The sequence below is a fragment of the Parasteatoda tepidariorum genome, chromosome 4 (assembly GCF_982258835.1).
Source record: "Parasteatoda tepidariorum strain Cologne lab strain chromosome 4, Ptep-v5.0, whole genome shotgun sequence".
Classification (NCBI taxonomy): domain Eukaryota; kingdom Metazoa; phylum Arthropoda; class Arachnida; order Araneae; family Theridiidae; genus Parasteatoda; species Parasteatoda tepidariorum.
Window position 1 is genome coordinate 26,163,576 of NC_141758.1, and position 21,906 is coordinate 26,185,481.

Genomic DNA, 21,906 nt, shown 5'->3' on the forward strand with positions numbered 1-21,906 from the left:
TTGAAATATTACTTTTATTACGTAAAAATCAATAAAATATTACGCTTGCATTTGCCAATTTTGTAAATTCTCTTGTCAACAAAAATAAGCAAATCACGAACTCCTGTCTCATGCTTACGTAAATGCATTGTGACAGCACCTCTCCTGTTTATTTGTTTAATTTTAACTTTTTATGCAGTAATTTAATTTGATTAAAGGATTTAACTTTGCAGAAAACAAAATTTAAGTTTTAATTATTTTTTAAAAATAAATAAGAAGAAACTTTTCAGTAGACGGTTAGGATTTTTTGTTTTCTTACTTTTTTTAACCTATATTTCAAACTTGAAATTTAACCAAAAATATTTTTTCCTTTTTTTGTGTACATAAAAACTGGAAAATCAGAGGGTTTTAATGTATTTTACAAGACCTTCAACCCCTCTTGTCAGCAAGGATAAGCAAATCACCGACACACTTTATTTGATGTTTACGTAATATTTGAACGTGCCCCAAAAGCGTTAAGCTGACAATTGTACAGCATATGACAGAAGAGTCCATAGTTGTGATTTCTGACATGTGTGATTTTTCTCATGAATTGCATAGCTATCAAAATAATTATCTCTTAAATGCTCGTACATAAATATGAGATTGATGTATATTATCTTCCTTCACTAACACCAGTGAAGGATTCATCGTTCGGAAAAAGGCTGGGGGAAAAGTAATTCATAATGGCATACTGTTGGGCCTTTATGTTTGTTGGTATTTTATATCAAAGTAAGTTCTTTTGTTATTTTAAAATTATTGATATAGCGTGTATGTAAAAATTAATCACTTTAATAAAGGTTAAAATAAATTTAAACTTTTGTTTCAGTTTTCATACTTAATTTTTCGATGTACAATGTTTTAATTTTGTTTCATCTTATATCTATGCCAAGCAGTTAGCCCATTAACTCGTCCGCAGTAACCGTGTTATTAAAAAGTTGTTCTTTTTTTCAAAAAAGTAAAAAGTGGTAGCTGATGTGATACATTATTAATATTCAATTTAAAGTAACACGATAGTTTAATCTACAATATATAAACAGTAAAAACATTCATATTAGAATCAAAGAACATCATATCTGGTCAAGCGTCTCCCCCGTCGAGCGCTCTGTTGCAGGTTCGAAACCCGAAGCAACCTTGAATTTAATTTTTGCTTATGTGCTAATACCCAGCCACAAAGAGTGTTCATACGTGAAAAAAAGTGTTAATACTTTTTTTTCATATCAAGTGATAGCTTCTATCTTTCATTTTAGATTTGATAGAAACAAAACCGTGCTTTGACTATAGCAAAATATTTTTATCATTAATATTTAGATTTCTAAATATTTCTGTTATTAATATTATTGTAAGCAGTTCAATCTCGTTTCTGCAAAATAAGGTTTAAAATGAAACACTTTATATACCACCATTTTGCTTTTTTAAAAAAGAAATTCGTCCTATTTTATTTGCTAATGGAGTACGCTATACTCTGTTGCAAGTTAAGAAAAAAAACCATTATTCTTATGAAGATTACCTGTTTGCATCTAAAGGTACGCCAAATGTATGCCAAGCACGAACGAATATCAAAATTGCCAACTCTTGAAACGACATAGCACGGCCTTCTTATTGCTTATAAAAAAATAGCATGATTAAAATTTCTGTCCGACAAGTTTAACTTTTAGAAGCTTTTATATGGTTTTGAAAGCATAATTATATAATTTGATAGCTAAATTAAACGGAATAGTATGCAGTCTTTTCTTAACTTGCAACGGAGTACAGCTTGAATATCGAACTAAAATTAAATTATTTAGTGCATTTTCAAAGCTGAAAATAAAGTAATACCTACAGATATCTATTTGATTAAAAATTACATGAGCTACCAATTATTATAATTACTTTCAAATAACAGCACATGATTATAAGATGGTTTATTCATTTATTTCTTTTTACATATGTGTTACAAAAATACCCGTAAAACGCAATTAAAATTCACTAAATAGCTAGGATCACAGCCTTCAGTTTTCTGAAGGTTGTTGAATTTTTAAAGAAAAAGTTCAACGTTTTAAAATTGTCAAAGAAAACTACTTCCCAATTAATTAACAATACGTTACTTTTGTTAAAACTTATTTGAATAAAATTTGCATCTACTTTATATTGTATAAAAAAGAAACTACAATTAGTTAAATTTTTACTTTTTATTTTTTGAAGTTTGTTCAATTTTTTAATTATTTCTGTGCTGTATAATTTTAATTTTGTATCACATTTCATAATTCCTAATAGGCAGTTTTTAGTAATAAAAAAAGCGCTTTTCAATTTTAATCCAACATACAATTACTAGTATAACATCCTGAAAAATCATTATTTTACCGGGTATTGGCCCGGATACTGGGAAATTTTCAAAATATCTACATGAAGGGATTTAGGAGATGTCACGAAATCGAAAAATAAAAAAATGCTTTTCTTTCTTTTTAACTTTTTGTACTATTTAATTTAACATTGCAACTACTCTGAAAAGGTTAAATAGCTTTAATATTTCCGATAGTACACTCGATTTCTTTAATGCATTATTTTATTTTTATAAGTGTCGCTGAACAGCCGACCCAATTTAGGGTTTGCGACTACTAATGTTTAACTTCGTAGCCTTGTAATTTTGAATCAATCTAGAAGACAAGGAAACTCCTGGATCAGTACCCCCAGAGATATGATTCGTTATGTGAACATGAAGGACTTTGTAACTCAACAGATTTAACGTACATCAGTCACCATTTGTTGCACTTCGGCCGGCAGCGATCGAACCCACGACCTCTTGGACATGGGCCCAATACCCTACCAACCAGGCAATCCCGGCCCCTTTCATGCATTATTGCAGTTCCAAAAGATCTGACGATTTCAATTGAAAAAGACCTGATAATTTCATTAAATATCTTATTATCAAGTATTAAAAATCTTTGCCCAATTTAACGAATCATTTTGTATTAATTCTTCTTTGCCTCTCTTTTGTCTGAGAAGGGGTGTTTTATGAATCAAAATCAATTCAAAGCAAGCTATTAAAACTATAAAAATATATCGCAAAGTTATTTTTCTTTTTGTTTATCGAAAACATTAGAGGAGAGTAAAAAAAGATATAGCTTAAATAAACGATAATTATTATGATAATCGTTTAACGATAATTATTATTATAATTACTATTATGTTTCATTTCTAAGGTACTTACTTAACTTTCAACGGATTGCCTGATTAATTTATTAAAAAAACAAAAAACACTTTTACATTATTGTATGAATGATATTAGAATGCTCATTTTATTATTATTTGAATTGATTCAATTTAAATTTATTATTTTCAGATGCTTGGGCCAATCCTATGGAAAACGAAGGTAAATACTACTTTCCCCGTTCTAAATTTATATTTTCATTCAATAATTCTTAAATACTTTCAAGTCAGAGAATTCTAAATTTTCATTATTTTACAGGTTTATTTGAAGGTGATATTGCTGGTATCGACCCTTATGCATTAACGGTAAGTAGTCTCTTTTTTAAATTTTTCATTTTTATTTATAAATTCTGCCTGTTTGCCACAAGAACCATCAGAGTTTGTCTGCTCTCATATATTTTTCTTCAAGACAATTAAAGTGAAATAAGGCGAAGTATTCGTCAATCGGAAAAGTAATCACATCTTGTCCAGTTAAACACAAAATACACACATTTATTAAAACAATATTTTAAGTATTTTGATAATTTTAAGCGTATATTAATGAACGCAAATAATGAATGATTAACTTAGATGGCATTGATGGCGTGAAAAAAAAGAGGCCTACAGATTACTATTTTTGATTAATTTTCACGCTGAAACCTATAAACTTATCACCATAATCAAAACTTTCCAGAGTTGTAGTTATGTATTGTAGAGTTATCTACAGCATATTACATTAAAGCATAAAACAAGTTGAAAACATTAAAAAACATAAAACAAGTTAAAAACATAAATAAACGTTAAAATATATTATCATTTACCGGCTAATAGGCTTTTTTAAAAAAAAAAATTTCTTGATATTTTGAAATTGGTATCGAGTATAAAACGAAACAATCTCATGAAAAGATAATTCGATGTTGAAACAAATAAATAGTTAAAATGAGCGTTAACATTCAAAAAATTACAGGGCATTCATTTTATTAATTAATTCTTTCAGATATTTTTATTTTAATTTAAGTCTCCCAATCTGATGAAATACATAAGACTTGGAAAAATCTTTTAAATTGTAAACTTATGTGGACGATTCTAGGAAAAACATTCTTTGTCAAATACAAGCAGTGGTAGCTGTGAAACACTTATATCTGTTACCATATGTTAAAGCATGGTATTTCGCTAGAATTATACAGGAAGTCTGAATAAATTAAAATTAAAGCAGATTAAAAATAAAATCGATAAGAAAATTAGACTACTGTTGCCTATAACAGATAAAAACTTTCCAATAAATACTTAAAATTCGCAGTAGTTTTCCTCTTCAGGCTATTCGCACCATTTCTGGGCATTGGTCGACGGTACAAAGAGGGAACAATTGCACTTCAAGGAACCACTTTAAGTTGATTTTTTTAAGTCCAATTATGGTAATTGAAGGGTCTTCCCCTTGCTTATAAGTAGATCTTTTTGACAATCATGAACCACCTCGATGATGACAACATTGTTGATCAAAAGGGGACTTGAGCTAAAAAAAGAAGGAAGGAAACTATGGTCTTTGTCTTCCGGTGGGGCTCTTACAGATTGCAATTTTGTCAAGGGAGATTCAAACCTATAACCAGATACTCAAAAATATCTCTAAAACTTACCAGCCTCCAAATGTCTTTAACCAGACACCCTCACCAACTCCAGGTTGGAGTTAAGGCCTGGTTTCTTGTTAATTTGCACCCAGTTGAAAAGGAACGAAGTGGCTTCATTAGGTGGACTTCGTTGAAGCAATAAAATTCTGGTTGTTTAACCGAATTAAGTTAAAGCAGTTAATAAACAGTTTTCTTATAGTTAACAGTTTGATTACCATCTTAATTATGTTTATTTGACTGTTTTGAATATGGTAAATAACAATTAAATGAATTGTAATTTAACCCTCAATCGGGTCTTATTAAAAGAGAAATTAATTCACTAAATTTTATTCTGACTCAAGGCAGCTATCATTAGCACCTTTTATTTGTAACTCTCTTTATATTATAAAAATGAAAAATTGTTTTTAATTAGGCTAGTGTGACGCTTATCGTCACTCAAATTTAAAATCAAGAGAAAGGGCTAAGATTAGATTTGTAGAACATTTCAGAGCCTTCGATTAAATAAAACTACTGTGGGAAATCTCCATCGGCAAATACCGTATTTAACTTACTATTTGCCGATGGAGATTTCCCACAGTAGTTTTATTTAATCGAAGGCTCTGAAATGTTCTAGAAATCTAATCTTAGCCCTTTCTCTTGATTTTAAATTTGAGTGACGATAAGCGTCACACTAGTAACTAGTAGTATATTTTAACGACTCTTAAAGGCCTGGTTTCTTAGGACAGGACGCCGTCCGCTGGAAATCAGCGCTAACCTCTGATTGGTCCATTTATGAGTTTGATAGTATACGTCATCGAACGCTCATCTTGAACTACAATTACCGTCCAACTCAACTGCAGTTGGATTACAACGTGACGTTAACCACAGAAGCAATGGCGGACAACATCCTGTTGCACATTGAAATCAGACAAGATTTTGATTTTGACATTAAACATAGCTTCTTCATTAAACATAGCACTCTTCATTTAGCTCAGCTATAATGTGTTCTTGGACAAAGTCATTATTTGTTCTCTAAAACACTGATCGACAATAACAAAATCAATGCAAATTCAAAATAAATATTTGTTTACGTTATTAACGCATGCGCAATGAGAGATAATGTCTGCGTTGGACCGACTGCTCACGCTGAGCTAACAAAAAAGTATTTTTTTGGCGTCAGATCTACGTCAACTTTCCGCTGACGCCCAGATAAGGCGCTAGTTCTAAGAAACCAGGCCTTGAGCTAACAAACCAGTATTTTGTTGGCGTCAGCGTGACGTTGACGTCCCGCTGACGCCCAGATAAGGCGCTTGTCCTAAGAAACCAGACCTTTAGATCCATCCACGTACTTTCCCCATGTACTAGACATGATTGTTAACTGGTTGAACCACGAGAAGTTGTGGATCGCATTTAAATGTCCCAATTCAAGGTGATTCCTTCAAGTCCCATTATGGTAATTGAAGGGTCTTCCTCTTGGATCACCTCGATAATGCCGTAAACCTTGCCGGAACGTCGAAACCTTGGACCACCTTGACAATGAAAACACTGTTGATCAAAAGTGAGCCTTATTGATTCAAAAAAAGATGGAAGCTATGGTTTTTGTTCAGGCCTGGTGTGGTTGTTTAATGTGCATGTTTTTGAGCTACAAATAAGTCAATTTTATGAAGTTTTAAATTCAATATTAAATATTATTTAATAGAAAAAAGTTGTCGTAATTGAACTTTTGAAACATATGCTCGGTATACCTGTCTACTAACCCTTTTGCGTTGCCTTATAAAAATGTCATATTTTTAAGTATAGATGGCAGCAGCATCTACAATTAGTTACGCTTTTCAGAAGATAGTGCACCTGCATGACGATGTGCTGTGCGGGTAGCTTGAACGAGACAAACCGCACCAAATATGCGATTAGCACCGGCCAATTTTTTCAAAGAAGCTCACACGCAGTTTAGTTATTCTAATTTTGCTTAAATACAATTCGATTCAAACAATAGAAAACAGCAAAATTTTTTATTTTTATATTAATAAAATAATCAAATGCAACTAAATATTTAATGGGAATTTTTTTTATTTACTTTTATTCAAATTTGGTTTTTATTTCAGGATCGGAATGCTGTTGTTGATCCAGCAGAGTTATGGCCAGATGGTGTTGTTTATTATGAAATTGATTGGAAATTAAGTAATTTATCTAATTGATCCATTAATTTCAAAGATCGTGTGTAACAATTTACAGATAATATATTAATAGATCATACACCAATATCGGGATAAGAGATGATATGCCTTTTCCAATTGTAATATTGGCCTATAAATTTTTAATTTTTTAAATACTTTCTCATTTTGATAGAATTGGATCATTCAAGTAATAATTTTGTTTAAAAAATTATCAGTTATAATTAACTGTTAATTATGTTAACTATTATATTGTTAAAATTAAAAAAATTTCTCTTGATTTTGCTGTAAAAATTTACTAATAAAAATTGACCGCTAATAAAATGGTCAATAATATGTAGAAAACATCTGCTTTAGAACATATATAGGATTCTCAGAGTAAGCAAACAAATAAAAATTTTATCTAGTGATAACGGAAATGAAACGACAATACTCTTATATGGCAAGATTTTAATGGCAATATTCTTAAGGCTGTTTAATCTCTAAACGCTGAAGTGGCATTTTGAACAATAAATTCACACGAGGCAAACTAATACAAATTTTAAAAAGTGATAACGGAAATGAAAAAATGACAATATTTTCACACTGCAAGTTTTTAAAGGCAATATTCTTAATGCTGTTTGATCCCTAAACGCTAAAGTGGTATTTTGAACAATAAATTCCAATTCGCAAATGTTTTCCGGTTTTGATCACAATTTTTTTTACCAAGCTACCCAATCGCCTGATTTTCCCCGAAGATCTTTCTTTTTTAATATTTATTTCTTAAGTCGTAATAAATGTGTGTTAATATTTCTTATCTTCATTTAACAAATTTGATTTATGTGTGATTATGTCCTCAACTACATATAAATAATTAGAATGAATATAAAAATCTCTGGAGAATCTCTCTTAAAAATATTGAGTATCAATACATAGCTAAATAATTCACACTTATATTTGTTGTTGTAGTTCATTTACGTCGCACTAGAGCTGCCCAATGGGCTATTGGCGACGGTCTGGGAAACATCCCTGAGGATGATCCGAAGACATCCTGCACACGAAGTCGAGCACTTTACGGTAGAACAGTTTAACGAGGACCAATACCGCACACCCTCGGTTCCTAAGCAGACTGATCCGAATGGTCACCATATATGGTAACGTTACTTTTAAAAAGTAACGAGTAAAAGTACAAGTATTTTTAAAAAAAGTAACGAGTAAAAAGTAAAAAGTTCTTATTTTAAAAAGTAACGAGTAAAAAGTACAAGTAAAAGTACAAGTACTAAACAAAAAAAGTAACGATTTAAAAGTACATTTATAGGAAATCGAACCTAAAATTTTATTGAATAATATTCTTATGTTCTCTAATGTTTTCGCAAAATTGTTGTTATTTATTTAATTATTTTTAATTTTGAAAGTTATAGACATTTATTTATTTTTAAATTCGGAAGAATATTATAATATAGTTTTATAATATAATCGTATAATATAATTTTAATATCAAACTTTTTATGGATTTGCACGAAAAAGAAATTTTATCTATTTATTTTAATTTTTAGTTTATTTTTATTTATTTAAATTACCATTGATTTAAAATTGTTTTACTTTATAGAAACGCGTTTTAAAAGCACAAACATAAACAAAGCAAACATGGGATTTCAGAAAGCTTTGTGATCTTTGAGCTAGTAAAAAATAATTGAATGTGCAGTATAAGTTGAAACAGAACAGTCTACAATTTTATTTGTAACAATGGCTAATCCTGAAGTCATGCGAGAAAATCATTTTCCGAACATTTCTGCCTAACGGAATAATTAAAATTTGTTAACGAATTTTTAGTATCAGCGGCTAAATTAATACCTTCGAGTTTTCAAGAGTTAAAATAGTAATTATAATAGTTTTCGATAGCACAAATAGTTCTGAAGTTCTTAGAGATTTGACTGAACACTGTTTGACAAGGTCGGGCATAAACATAATTTTAGTAAAAAATGTACTAGGTAAAAATGTATTTAGTAAAAAATGTATTAAGACAAAAATTGTATTATTAGTGAGTTCAAACAGAAAATTGAAAAACGTAATAACAAAATCCAAAATTTTGTATTTAAAATTTATTAAAAAAATGCATAAAACTCGAAAATGAATGAAAATAACTTGCTAATTAAAATTTTTATTCATTTTTCAATATAATTGCATTTCCAAAGCATTTTTTTATTTTTATTTTTCAAAAAGCTTACCGAGTTTTAGAAAAAAGTAACGATTTCATTCGACATTTCCGTTACAAATACTTGTACTTTTTCCCTAAAAAAGTAACGAAAGTACAAGTAAAAGTACTAAATTTAAAAAGTAACGAAGTACAAGTAAAAGTACGTACTTTTTACTTGTACCGGCGGTACAAGTAACGAAAGTAAAAGTACTGCCATATATGATGGTCACCCACCCGCACACTGACAGTGATGCTTGACTTCGGTGATCTGCTGGGAACCGTGTCTTAACGATCAGTCCACTGCGGGACACACTTATATTTAAAAATTCACTTGTTATACGGCTTCCCTTTCAAAGAATTTTAACCAGAAAGTATAAGAAGACGGCAGTTACGCATTCAAATAATATATTTGTGCTATTTAAAAATGCTCTCTCATAACTACAAATTATTCGGGAATATGAAAATTTTATTTTCATTATTCGGGAATATGAAAATTTTATTTTCATAAAATGGTAGCGAAACTCGTGTTATTCCATTAAACAAGTGGAGTTATAAATGAGTTTGAAAAACTACTACACGTAAATAATTACAACACACATATAAAGCATAAGTCTTTACAATAGAGAAGTTCAACTTAGTCAAAATACATAAATATTTTTGAGTAAGATTGTTTTTTGAAATTGTTTTAACTACCACTTGGAAAATCCATTCTCGGTTGGAAGGTAGGTACTTTAATTACGTAGCACAGGCTACGTCGTCAGGCTACCAAAGCAGGGGAGGATGGCTCCCCTGCTTTGATATACAAGGGGAGCCATCCTCCCCTGCTTTGGTAGCCTGACGAACTGTGCGTAAATTCGAGCAATTTGCCGTAGAACAGTAAAACGAGGATCGATACCGCGCACACTCGGTCCCTAAGCAGGCTGATCAAAGTGATCACCCACTCGCTTACTGACCGCAGCCATTGATGCTTGGCTACTGTGTTCTACTGGGAACCGTGTCTTAACAATCAGTCCACTGCGGGGTCAAATCTCAGAAAGAGTGAAAATTGTAAGGTACGCTTTTGTAATTAATTGCTAATGTACACGAGGTGAGCTTTTGTTTTCTATTTCTCGTGCCCGTGATATTTTCAGGCTGGTGAATTCAAAAACAGTGCACCATACAAGTTTAAATATATCAATCTCTTGTACCCTGAATTTTTTTAATTTAGATATTTTACACACTAGATGGCTGCGTCAAACTGTTTTTAACGTAAAAATAGTTTTTTTTTAAACTAGATGTCAGCACTATCCGAATCTATGTGTTTGTGATATGCATCTCGTACTCTTAGCTCAGCAACTTATCCTCTTCGTGAATACACTTGGTTTGTGTTCTGTGATAAAATATTTCTTAATATTGTGTTCATTATGGAGTCAGAGTTACTTGAACACGTGGAGTACAGATGGAGTTTTAAATTTTTAAATTTTTTTTTTTAATTTTAGGAGACGTAAAGGACATAATACAGGAAGCTATTGATGAGTACGAATCCAAGACTTGCCTCAGATTTAAAAAAAGAACAGCAACAACCAAAGATTACATCAAAATGACGATTGTCACTGGGTAAACAAATATTTTTAATCACAGATATTTTTAGCAATACTTTTACCCTTCTGCAACGTAGTAAACAATCAAAAATTTCTGAATTTCAAAAAAAAAATTCTACATTGCTTTAAAATTTCTCCCCTAGAGTCAGCACATTTTTTTTATTTAAAAATTACGTATCTTGCGACTATTTGAATTGGTAAAGTCAGAAATAATAAATGGAATGCTGTATTACAAGTATTATTGAAGCTGCTAGTATGTTTTATTTAATTTGTTTATTAAAAATTAATAAATATAATTATAATTCAATGAACACTATTGCTTTTTTTAAATGTTGCTAGATAAATTTTTTGAAATTCCTTCCGGAGTTTATTTTCCTAGAATCTATTTTATTTTAATAATTTAAATGCTAGCTAAATTCAGGCTTTTTTATTAAATGCCAGCATTTATGAATTTAAAATAATCTACAGATAAAAAAATTAATAAATCAAATGTGCAATGCCATGTTTGAACTTTGGCAAAATAAAAAAATATATATATTCTTGCGTATCATTGTAATTTGATTATCAATTCCTTACCACTTGAAAATAGAATCATTCACACAAAGCTTTTAAGTTTACATATTAATAATATATTTTATACACAAATATGCTTTAAAATTAATTAAGATGATTAATACTTCTCTTGAATGGGATGAGTGACGTAATGTGGCTATGATCTTGATTGATTATTGAAACGTGAAATTTCTTTACGTTAGTTTATTCGTTCGATTTTATTTCGAGTAAGACAAGCCCATCAAGTATCAGTTCTCTTAAGTGACACATTCTATATTCTTATACAAAGATTCTTTCACAAAGATTTTAATTCTTTCACTATATATTTCTTGCTTAACCCAAAGACAGGCATGAAGCCTTGTAGAACATGAACAAACTAATTATGCATCGAGTTTGCAGGTACACAAAACGAAAATATATGCCGGTCACGATAAAATACATAAACATATAATAAATCTAAGTTAAGTAAAAAAACGTAGATGAGAAATAATTAGATTTCAACATATTCGATGTGTGATACGGTGATGTATTTTATTAACTCTACGTTAGTTAACATTCTAAGTTACTCTGAAAACTTAGCTCAAATTTAATACACCATTTCCTTTATAAACGATCAGCTGGAGCTGATGTTATAGATCACATGTGAGGGTATTAGTGATCTTCTTCTTGAATTTCAAGTACCAAATTGTGATGTTTACTATCATCGCAAACCAACTTTAAAAAACAAAAACAAAATTTGTACAATTCAGAACACAGATAACAGTTCAGAAAATGCTGTAATTACTCTGTTAAATTATTACCTATTGAATTTCTATATTTCACAATATTTTAATTACCTAAATATAAAAAAAAATAATTAATTTGTATTGTGCTAGTGCATTGATTACTAAAATGAAATCTAGCGTAACTGAAAATAACTCTGACAAAGATCCAGCAATAGTTGGAATTGCATTAATTTTTCTCTTCCTATAAACAGTTGTTGGTCATCTGTCGGACGTAAAGGAGGAGAACAGGAGTTATCTTTGAGCGAAGGATGCCATGACAAAGTATCTGCTGTCCATGAACTTGGACATGCCATCGGACTTTGGCATGAACACAGCAGATCTGACAGAGATGATTACTTGGAAATTTTGTGGGGAAATATTAAACCAGGTACGATCGATATATATATATATGCATCCAGTATACTTAATTAAAATTAATTACTGCTTCCAAAAATATTGGGAACAGTACTTACTCTATTAAAAACTAAATCAGGAATAATATTACAGTATGATTTAGTAGAGATGAAATATATAGAAGAGACATATAGGGCACGTCATTGGGCATTAAAGTATACTGACTTTATTTTAAACCAAATCAAGAATAATGTATAATATGATTCAGTATAGCGATTCCAAACTTTGAAAGGGCATATAGGGCTCATTAAAAGATAAGTGAAATGGAAAGAAACTTATGTGTGAAAATATTATCTGCGCCACTTAGAGAGCTTTCCTATTATTGGCTTCCTGTGAGTCCGAAATTCAACTGCGATAATTATTTGTCTAAATTACCTTATTTTTATGCTTTCTAAAATTGTCGCAATGGCATAAAAGTAGGCTCAGAAAGTGCTGTTTAATCACTATTTAATGATTTGGCGACTAACTTGGCGAGCTGACCAAGAAAGTTGCCAAAGCGATACGATTCATAAATGTTGTTCTGAATCAGCGTGTGAAAAGAGAACATTAATTCAAGCACATTATTAATATATATAATCTAATATAAACAATACAATAATATATTATTAATATTAATATAATATAATAATATTTAATATAAACGCTATGCAAATACAATGTGAGCTATAAGCGTACCCACCAATAACTACCGAATGTTAATTTTTCCTGCTGGTAGTAAAGACCATTAATGAATATTTTAATAAATTTCCACTTCATGTAAGTAAAATCCTTAGTAATTTTCGTGTATCCTTAGTAATTTAAACTGGTAAGTTCTGATAATAGATCTATGAAAATTCTAATTATTTTAAAAACTTCTGATCTAGATCACTACATTATGAAAAAGCATTTCACAAAAAACAAAAACTTCTTACACGTTGCCGTTCATTTTTAATTTGACGATTGTGCTCAGAGACAATTTTTCTATGCAATTATTTGTAACTGTCATATGAAATTGAGCTCTAGTCGTATGTTTGGAAGTGCAAACTATCACATTTTGTCATCGACGGCTGTAACTGTCATTTGCTCCACACAGCATTTCTTCTCTTCTCTAAAAATGACATGTTATCTAAAATATCAAATTTTTTTTTTCGCATTTCTGCACATCGTACTAATGATGTTCTATTTTTATTAATTAAAATGCGCAGGATCAGGGTGTTTACTGATCGCAAAACTGTTCCTAGCCTTTATTCCAAATTCGATGATTTTTCATACACTGGTTATCATAAATTAAGGAAAATTCACAAAAATCGCGATAACTCAAGAAATTACACATGGAATTTTATGAAACTTACCCACAATATACAACACATAGTAAGGTATTAAACAACATAAAAAGAAATTATCAGACATTAATAGTAGTATAGAAATTAGCACATGTATAAAATAAACAAATTGGAAGTATCGGTTTGCAATAGAAAAAGTACCTTTAATATGGAATATGATTGCCTCTAGAAGCAATACAGCACAAACAGCGATGTGTGATGCTTTCAATTATGCGGTCTATCAGTTCAATAGGAAGTGAGAGCCATTGCTCTTGTAAAGCAGTTGCAAGCGTGGCAAGGGTCTGAGGGGGCGGATTGATGGCAGATACACGCCTCCCTAGAGCATCCCAAACGTGCTCGATAGGATTCAAGTCCGGGGATCGAGCTGGCCACTCCATGCGAGTAATTGTTTCCTGTTGAAGATAATCATCAACAATGCGAGCTCTGTGTGGTCTTGCATTATCGTCCTGTAACAGGAAGCAATCACCAATTGCCCCGGCATATGGGCGCACATAAGCATCAAGGATGTTGTCTCGATAAACCTGAGCATTCACGGTTCCCCTTGGAAAGACATGGAGGTATGTGCGCCCTCCTAAGGATATGCCTCCCCAAACACAGACACTGCCTCTTCCGTATGCATCTCTTTCACGGATGTTTGATGGATGATAACGGGTCCCAGGTTCTCTCCATATCAAATAACGTCTACTGTCACTTTCTAGACTAAACCTGGACTCATCCGTAAAGAGAACAGGCCTCCATTGATCTGACGTCCAGTGGACATGTTGTCGGGCCCACTGCAAACGGTCTCTCCTATGGCGTGATGTGAGCGGCACGCAAATGGCTGGTCGTCTCGCATACAGACCACCTTCGTGGAGCCTTCTGCGCACAGTTGACGTTGACACCAACCTTCCGGTGGCTGCAGCAAGAGAGGATCTAAGATGTGTCGGAGTAGCGGTTCTATTCCTGCGTGCACTTAATGTCAAATATCGGTCATCGGCACTGGTCGTAACAGTTGGCCGTCCTTGACTGAACCTCCTAGATGCCGAATCTGTGGTTTGAAATTGCCTCCAAAGTCTATGAACCACAGATGGACTCACATTTAGCCATCTGGCCACTTCTGATTGACTCTGCCCTGCCTCTAGTCTCCCGATGGCTCTCCATCGTAGTTCTTCAGGCAAATGATGCCTAGAGGTCATTATTACGAATTGGCTATCTCAGATTTTCAATGTCGCAATCACAGTAAAATTTGTGTGCTTTCTCTCAAACTTGGACTTTTATGCTCCAGGCAGATGACGTAAGCCGAGTGCAGCGCCACTAATTTGCATATTGCAATTTTACTCAGCTACTCTTAGTGGACAACATATGCAAATTTTGCACGGTTTGGCTTACTTTTGAAAGAGTTATCGCTATTTTTGTGATTTTTCCTTAATTTATGATAACCAGTGTAGATTTTAGAGCTGAATAATTTGTTAGAACCAATTCTCTTTAGAATATGATTTTGAGGAATAGGAATTGGTTCAAAAAAAGTTTAAACTAACAGATTCACTTATAGAAGTTTCTGTTTGAGACGGTATACACTCCGAGTACGGCTATAGCCCTCATCTGCCTACATCAGATAGCCTCCACACAGTTTCTTATAAGTAGTCTGCGCAGACTATTTAAAAAGTGAACCAGTAGTGCGCATGAACCCAAATTCAATTTTTAAAGTACCGATATAAATTATGTGTCACGATGTTCCTTGCCCGTAGGGCTATCTACACCTTCATCTAAGAAAATTAATTGAGTAAAAGTAAATGATTAAAAGTACTTGAGATAAATTCCTCATATATATTTGAGAATTGAATTTGTGGTGGTAGACAAGTAAATAAGACAAACCAATCATATTCATAAATTAAAGAAATTTTTAGAGATATATTTGCTACCATTTTCTCAATTTTACTGGATTTTGTAATCAGTATCTCTTTTGTAAACTGGCGTACATTCATAATAATTCGATTGGACTACTTATAAAAACAGTGTGGAGGCTATAGCCGTCATTGCGGGAACGTGTTCACGATACGCCCATACAGTGTGACACACTGTATCACAATCTGAGTTTCCGATTCCCGTTTAGTTGTGGTAGTTCAGTCACATTTGCTTTCAGAATCCACTACCTTCAGATCAACATTTCTGAAATATAACTCGTAAAATCGAAATTTAATAATTTTTTGTGAAATTATACGCGTTAAATAGGCTTTTTCGCGTTGATTCATCAGTAAAATTATTTCACAAAAGAAAAAAAAGCTATTCCCAGTTATTTATAAGCAACTAAGTACTTTCAAATCGAGAAGTGAAGTGATTATGTCGAACTATGTGAGTTAAATCAGATTTAATTGGATACATGTAAGCGACGTCACGCGTGTGTGCCGAACCTGATTTGATGACGTCACTTGATTGACTTTATTTTTCGCACTTATTTATTAAAAGAATCGTGTCTCGATAGTAACTATAAAAAGTGGAACAAAATTTTAACTGCAATTTGAAATAGTACAAAAAAAGCTGTTAAATCCTAAAAACAAAATGATTCAGAAAAAGAATTTTAAATTAAAAATATTCTCACTCATACAGAGGTAAAATAAAACAGTTGAAAATATTTCTGAAAACGTTAGAAAACTCAAGACGAAGAATATATTATTGATTATCATAAAAAAAGGAAATGAAATAATAAGAAATAATAGGTACCGATAGTACCTGATTAAAATCTTCATTCACTTCACAAATACACAAATAGGAAATAAGAACTGATATATTTCAAGTGCTTCAAAAATGGGCACCCATTTTCAAGACTTGCTAGACTTATTTATTTAATGTACTTATAGTATCAGAAATTGTTGAAACTTTCATTTTTTTTCAAAGGTTCCGAGCACAACTTTTTGAAATTGAAACCCTGGGAGAATAATCTGTTGGGAGAGAAGCTTGATTACAAGTCCATCATGTTGTACGGAGAATACGCATTTGCCAAAGACCGAAAATCAATGACAATGAGGCCACGAGAAGAAGGTGCCGTCATTGGACTTATCAATAACAAACCTGGACTCAGTGACAGCGATGTTAGACGAATCAACCGATTGTATGAGTGCAACGGTATGTATATGGATGGTGTTTCCAATATAAATGTAAACTTCCGATAAACTACTTCTGACTAGAAAGTACACAAATATGCCTTCTCGGAAAACCTTTCTATGAAACTAACCCACGTTTGTGTTATATGGAGAAGGAAACCACTGAAATTTCTCACGGTTAGAATGACAGCAAAGGAGCTCTAACCCCTGATCTGTCTACCATTGAGGATATTTCACGTCAGCACTGTGGTCAGTGCAAGCCGGGTGTGGAATTCGAATCGACCAATCATCGCTTGGTTTCGCTCTAACTCCTGAACCACCACGGCTCAATTAAGCATCATTGACTACAATAATCGTTTGTCGATATTTTACGCTCTCTTAAGCGAATTAGTATCATTTTTCTATTAATTAATTGTGTTTTAGTACACAACTTATTTTTTTTCTTAATTTCAATTACCGCTGATTTTAAATTATTCAGTTTTGTAGTAACACGTTCTCAAAGAATACCTATAAACAAAATAAACACCCTATAAACAAAATAAACACATGGTTTCAGCTAAACTTATAAATGTTATTTTGGTGACGTTATTCGCCCATTTTACCACGATCATGTTGATCGCTCAAATAACCTAGCATAACGAATAAAAAATTATTAAGTGTTACAAAACATACAATAAACATCCTTTTTGATTAGATCTATAATCTGGCAAATATCACTGTTGTTATCTTTAAAATATTTGACGATACTGAATCGCCTATAATTTATTTTAAAACAATGGATTCGGCTAACCAATGGGAAAATTCCATTTTCTAAATGTCTCTGTATTAAAAATATAATTTTTAAAAAAATCAAAAATCGGCCTTCGTAATTTGTTTACAATTGTACTCATTTCCCTTGGTGTTGAATGTCGTATTTTTAGAGCTTGAAGTAAACCTGCAATCCGGTATACAGACACACGAACACGAATAAATACACAAATTCTTTATTTTATTACATATATAGAATAAGCAAAATAGTCTTTAAGAACTTTAAATCAAACGAGAGAATAGCTGTACTTGAACTAATTTAAAAAAATAACTCGAAAGATTGGTTTGTTTAACACCGAATATAATCTCTTTAATTGTCGCCACACAATTGAAAGTCAAGATTTACCACAATCAAGTAGTTATTCCCATGCATCGACATTTCAGTATATGGCACTTTTTTTATTATCTTTAAGTTATTTAGGTTTGTAGAAATACGTTTTCATAAGAGTAACTATGAGGAAAATGAACGCAATACTAATTCAGTGGCACCGATCCCATGTGCCCCACTCCCTTTGGTTTTACTTGAAGAAAAAATATCAAACAAAAAAAAATAATAACGAATTAGGAAATAAAATCCCAGTGAAACTCTTTTTTGAATAAATAGAGCTGTAAACTAATAAACATGTCTGGTGTTATCTTGTAAATAATTGTGAGAAAAAAATTAAAATTTCATTCATAAGTGCATTTAAATTTTTTTTTCCTTTTAGGAGAAAAACGACCACCACCCCCTGAAGTGCCCGATTTCAAATGTGATTTTGAAACTGACATGTGTGACATGGTTAATGCTGAAAACAATGGAAAGGCAGAATGGAGAATAGAGAAAGGAACATTAGGAGGCCGAGACGGTAAAACTCGCCAATAGACATAAAATGCTTACATAGCTTGTACTATATTAGGAAATATTTTTAAAGGGCTTTTAAAACAATAATAAAAATAGAAAGAATTTTCTAAAAAGCAAGCTACTTCGCACTATACGAAAACATATTAGATCTACCGGAAAAGTTCTGTCTTCGAAAGTAAACGATTTTTTACTTTAATGTAAAAGATTCTTTTGAAACGAGAGTGAAAATGATAAGCGTTTGTAGTCAAATTTTTTTAATATTTAAAAAAGTACTCCAATGCAGCATTACCTGGGCTCATAAAAATACGCAAAAAATGAGAATAAGGCAGTGATTTTGATAATTTTCATCTAGGTGGAAAAATGTCCCCAAATTAGCAAGTTTTAAAAAAGTTTATTAACTTTTAAAATATTTAAATAGGGCCAGGATAGCCTGGTTGGTAGGATGCTGGACTCACGTTCGTGAGAACGGAAGTTTGAATCCAGCTGACCGAAGACTCTCCGTGTAGTAAATGGTGACTGGTGAACAGTAAATCTGTATTGTCACAAAGTTCTCCATGTTCTCATAATAAATTATACATCTGTAGGAAATTGTTTGCTCTCTGGTTCAGGTCGAAATTACGATCTGTGGAAGAATGAATGGTTGCATGAAAGGGTCCGTTCTATAAACGCGTGTGACGTATGGGTGTGGCGGAAGTAAAATTCTGGGCCTAAGATTGTGCCACTAGAAAACAAGAACAATCACACCCTTTGCCTTAAGGTCTCATGACAACAACAACAAAATAGTTAAGTTTTTTCTCTGTTTCAAAACTCAGAAAATTCTTCACATTAAGATAATATATATAGTTTAAAATCAAAGCACAGCTTTTTTTTAAGTGTAAGGCATATAAACTACGCCTTTTTTTTAAAGCTTATATAAGTCTTTACATCAAGATAGTCATAGTAGTTTGAAATTAAAGTTTTGCTTCGAGTTTAAGTCCCTTTAACTATTGTTTTTTTTAAATTCCTTGGCCAAAAATGTTTGAAAAATACTCTTCAAATGATTACCATTAAGAGTAAACAGAAATTCAGTTAATTTTATTTGCAGGTAGCTACGTTTACGTGAAGGCTTCTGAAGCCTCTTACCGAAAAGTACGCTTAATCACACCATTTTTTGGTGCCTTTGGTCGGAAGAAAGGTTGTTTCAAGTTTGATGTCTACTTCAATGGAGGTGGTGTTGTTTCCTTGGATGTATCAGTGCACAACATCAATACTTCTAACCTTGTTGTGAAGCACGTGGATAAAAAGGACGAGTGGCAAAGTGTACAAATCAACGTAGCTCTAGAAGGAGATGTGAAAGTAAGTCATTATTCGTATACAGAATGTAAGCATTTTACTACTCATAGACAGGGGGGCCACAACCGAGGAAAATTTAAAAAATGGAAGAGAAAAAGTGATTAAAAAAGGAGCTTTTTCTAATTTCTCTCCACCAAAATGCATTTATAACTTAATGTAAATACATCTGTAAGTTAAATCTAGTCAACTTAATTAGCCGCTATCTACGCAGTAACCTGTGTGAACGAGCACCGTATTTAGCCGGCATCCACGCAATGACCTGTGTGTACGAGCGCTGTATTTAGATGACATCCACGTAATGACCTGTGTGTACGAGCACCGTATTTAGATGGCATCCACGTAATGACCTGTGTGTACGAGCGCTGTATTTAGATGGCATACACGTAATTACCTGTGTGTAAAAGCCTGTATTCAGTCGGCATACACACAATGACTTGAGTGTAAAAGCTCCATAATAAGCCTGAATCCACGAGATGACCCATTTGAATGAGCCAATATGAGCTTTATTTAAATATTTTCGCTTATTTTAGCAAAAATTAATGGAAAAAGTGGGAAAAAATAACATAAATTCTTCGTCAAAGGGTTAAAATCCTAAAACTTATTATTTTAAATTTTTGCTAGTTGGTAAGGCATTGGGTTCATGTCCAACAGTTTGTGAGTTTGATCTCCGCCGACCGAAGTCTCCCCGTGTAGTAAGTGGGGACCGGTGTTAAATCTGTCATGTTCCCATAACAAATCATACCTCAGAGGGTACTGAATTGAATATTGATCGTTCTCTGGTTCAGCTCAAAATTACGATCTGAGGATGAATGAATGGATGTATGAATGGGTCCATCCCATAAACGGTTTGTGACGTATGTGTTGCTGATGTCGTATTCTTGGCCTTAAATGGCGTCAGTGAAAAACAAGAAGCACACCCTCTGCTTTAAATTCGCTTTGTTTCACCAAGAAGGCTTGCTGATATTGGCAAGTCGCATTAGAAACAACAACAACAACTACAACGAGTGATATCTAGAATGATCATTCCTAATTATTTGTGTAATTTTTCTTTTGTTTTTCTAGTTTTCCTTAGATGCCAAAACTCGAAAATCTGATGGAGAAGGAATCATCGCCTTAGATAACATCGTATATCAGCTGAGAGAATGTTAAGAAAAAGAACGTTTTAAAATAAAATGTCCGAAAATAAAATCTAAGAAATATATTGTGGTTATATTTATTCGCTGAAAACTATTCTAACAATTCATTAGCATTAAACTAAGAAATTTATTTTTTTTATTATCATTATTGACGTTTTATCGAGATAAATGTTATGGAATATTTCCAAATTATGAAATATTCTAGGGATGGAACGTGAGCCAAAAAAATTTAAGAGTGGTGGCCAACTGGAAGCAGAGTAATAAATTAAAAAAAATAAGTTATTGAGATATCTTTGCTCATTTCAGTCAGTTTATTATAATAAATTATATAATAACTAGGAGGCTCCGCCCCCTGCTCGCTTACGCTCGCCAACCTAATCGTAATCTTTTTTAAAACTTTTAATTTAGGTTTCCATTTGTTAATAATTTCAGCTTTCTTGAAGTGCCTTTGAATAAATTTGGTAACCATTTGTTAGTTTAAGAAAACGTATAAAAGTTATAAAATACATGATTCCTTTTGAAGTTTGTAGCATTTATAAAATTTATTTTATAAATAACAAAAATAAAAGTCAATAAGTTCCTAATAGGTCATGGTAAATATACTTACGACCAAAAAATGGCATTAAAATTCAGATAAATTTTTTATGAGCCAATTAAGTTTTTTTTTTCTTACATCAATTTCAATTCCAAAAATACTTACTAGAAATAAATGGCCCATTAAAGGGATAAACCAAGTGGATATTTCTTTCCATTATCTTCCAGTATAATTTCATAACAGGATTGTGCTTCATCTTGAGATCCAAATGCTAATTCTCAGGTAGTGGATGGGATCCGAGTGGTTTGGCCTTTCAGTTGCAGCAAACAAGTACTAAACATTCTGACCAACAAAAGGTAGCATTTAAGAAAAACTAAAATTTATTTAGCATTTAAAGAAATACATT

General features: G+C 32.1%; 1 protein-coding gene across 1 annotated transcript; it reads left to right on the forward strand.

Moving 5' to 3' along the window:
• Positions 1-613: 613 nt before the first annotated feature.
• LOC122268285 (astacin-like metalloprotease toxin 1) lies at positions 614-21,026 on the forward strand. Its single transcript, XM_087160827.1, has 10 exons — positions 614-750; positions 3,341-3,370; positions 3,467-3,513; positions 6,893-6,968; positions 10,616-10,733; positions 12,246-12,421; positions 16,644-16,871; positions 18,364-18,501; positions 19,582-19,832; positions 20,892-21,026. Exons 1-10 carry the CDS (start codon positions 705-707, stop codon positions 20,976-20,978), a joined length of 1,197 nt encoding a protein of 398 aa, XP_087016953.1. The 5' UTR covers positions 614-704; the 3' UTR covers positions 20,979-21,026.
• Positions 21,027-21,906: the final 880 nt, after the last annotated feature.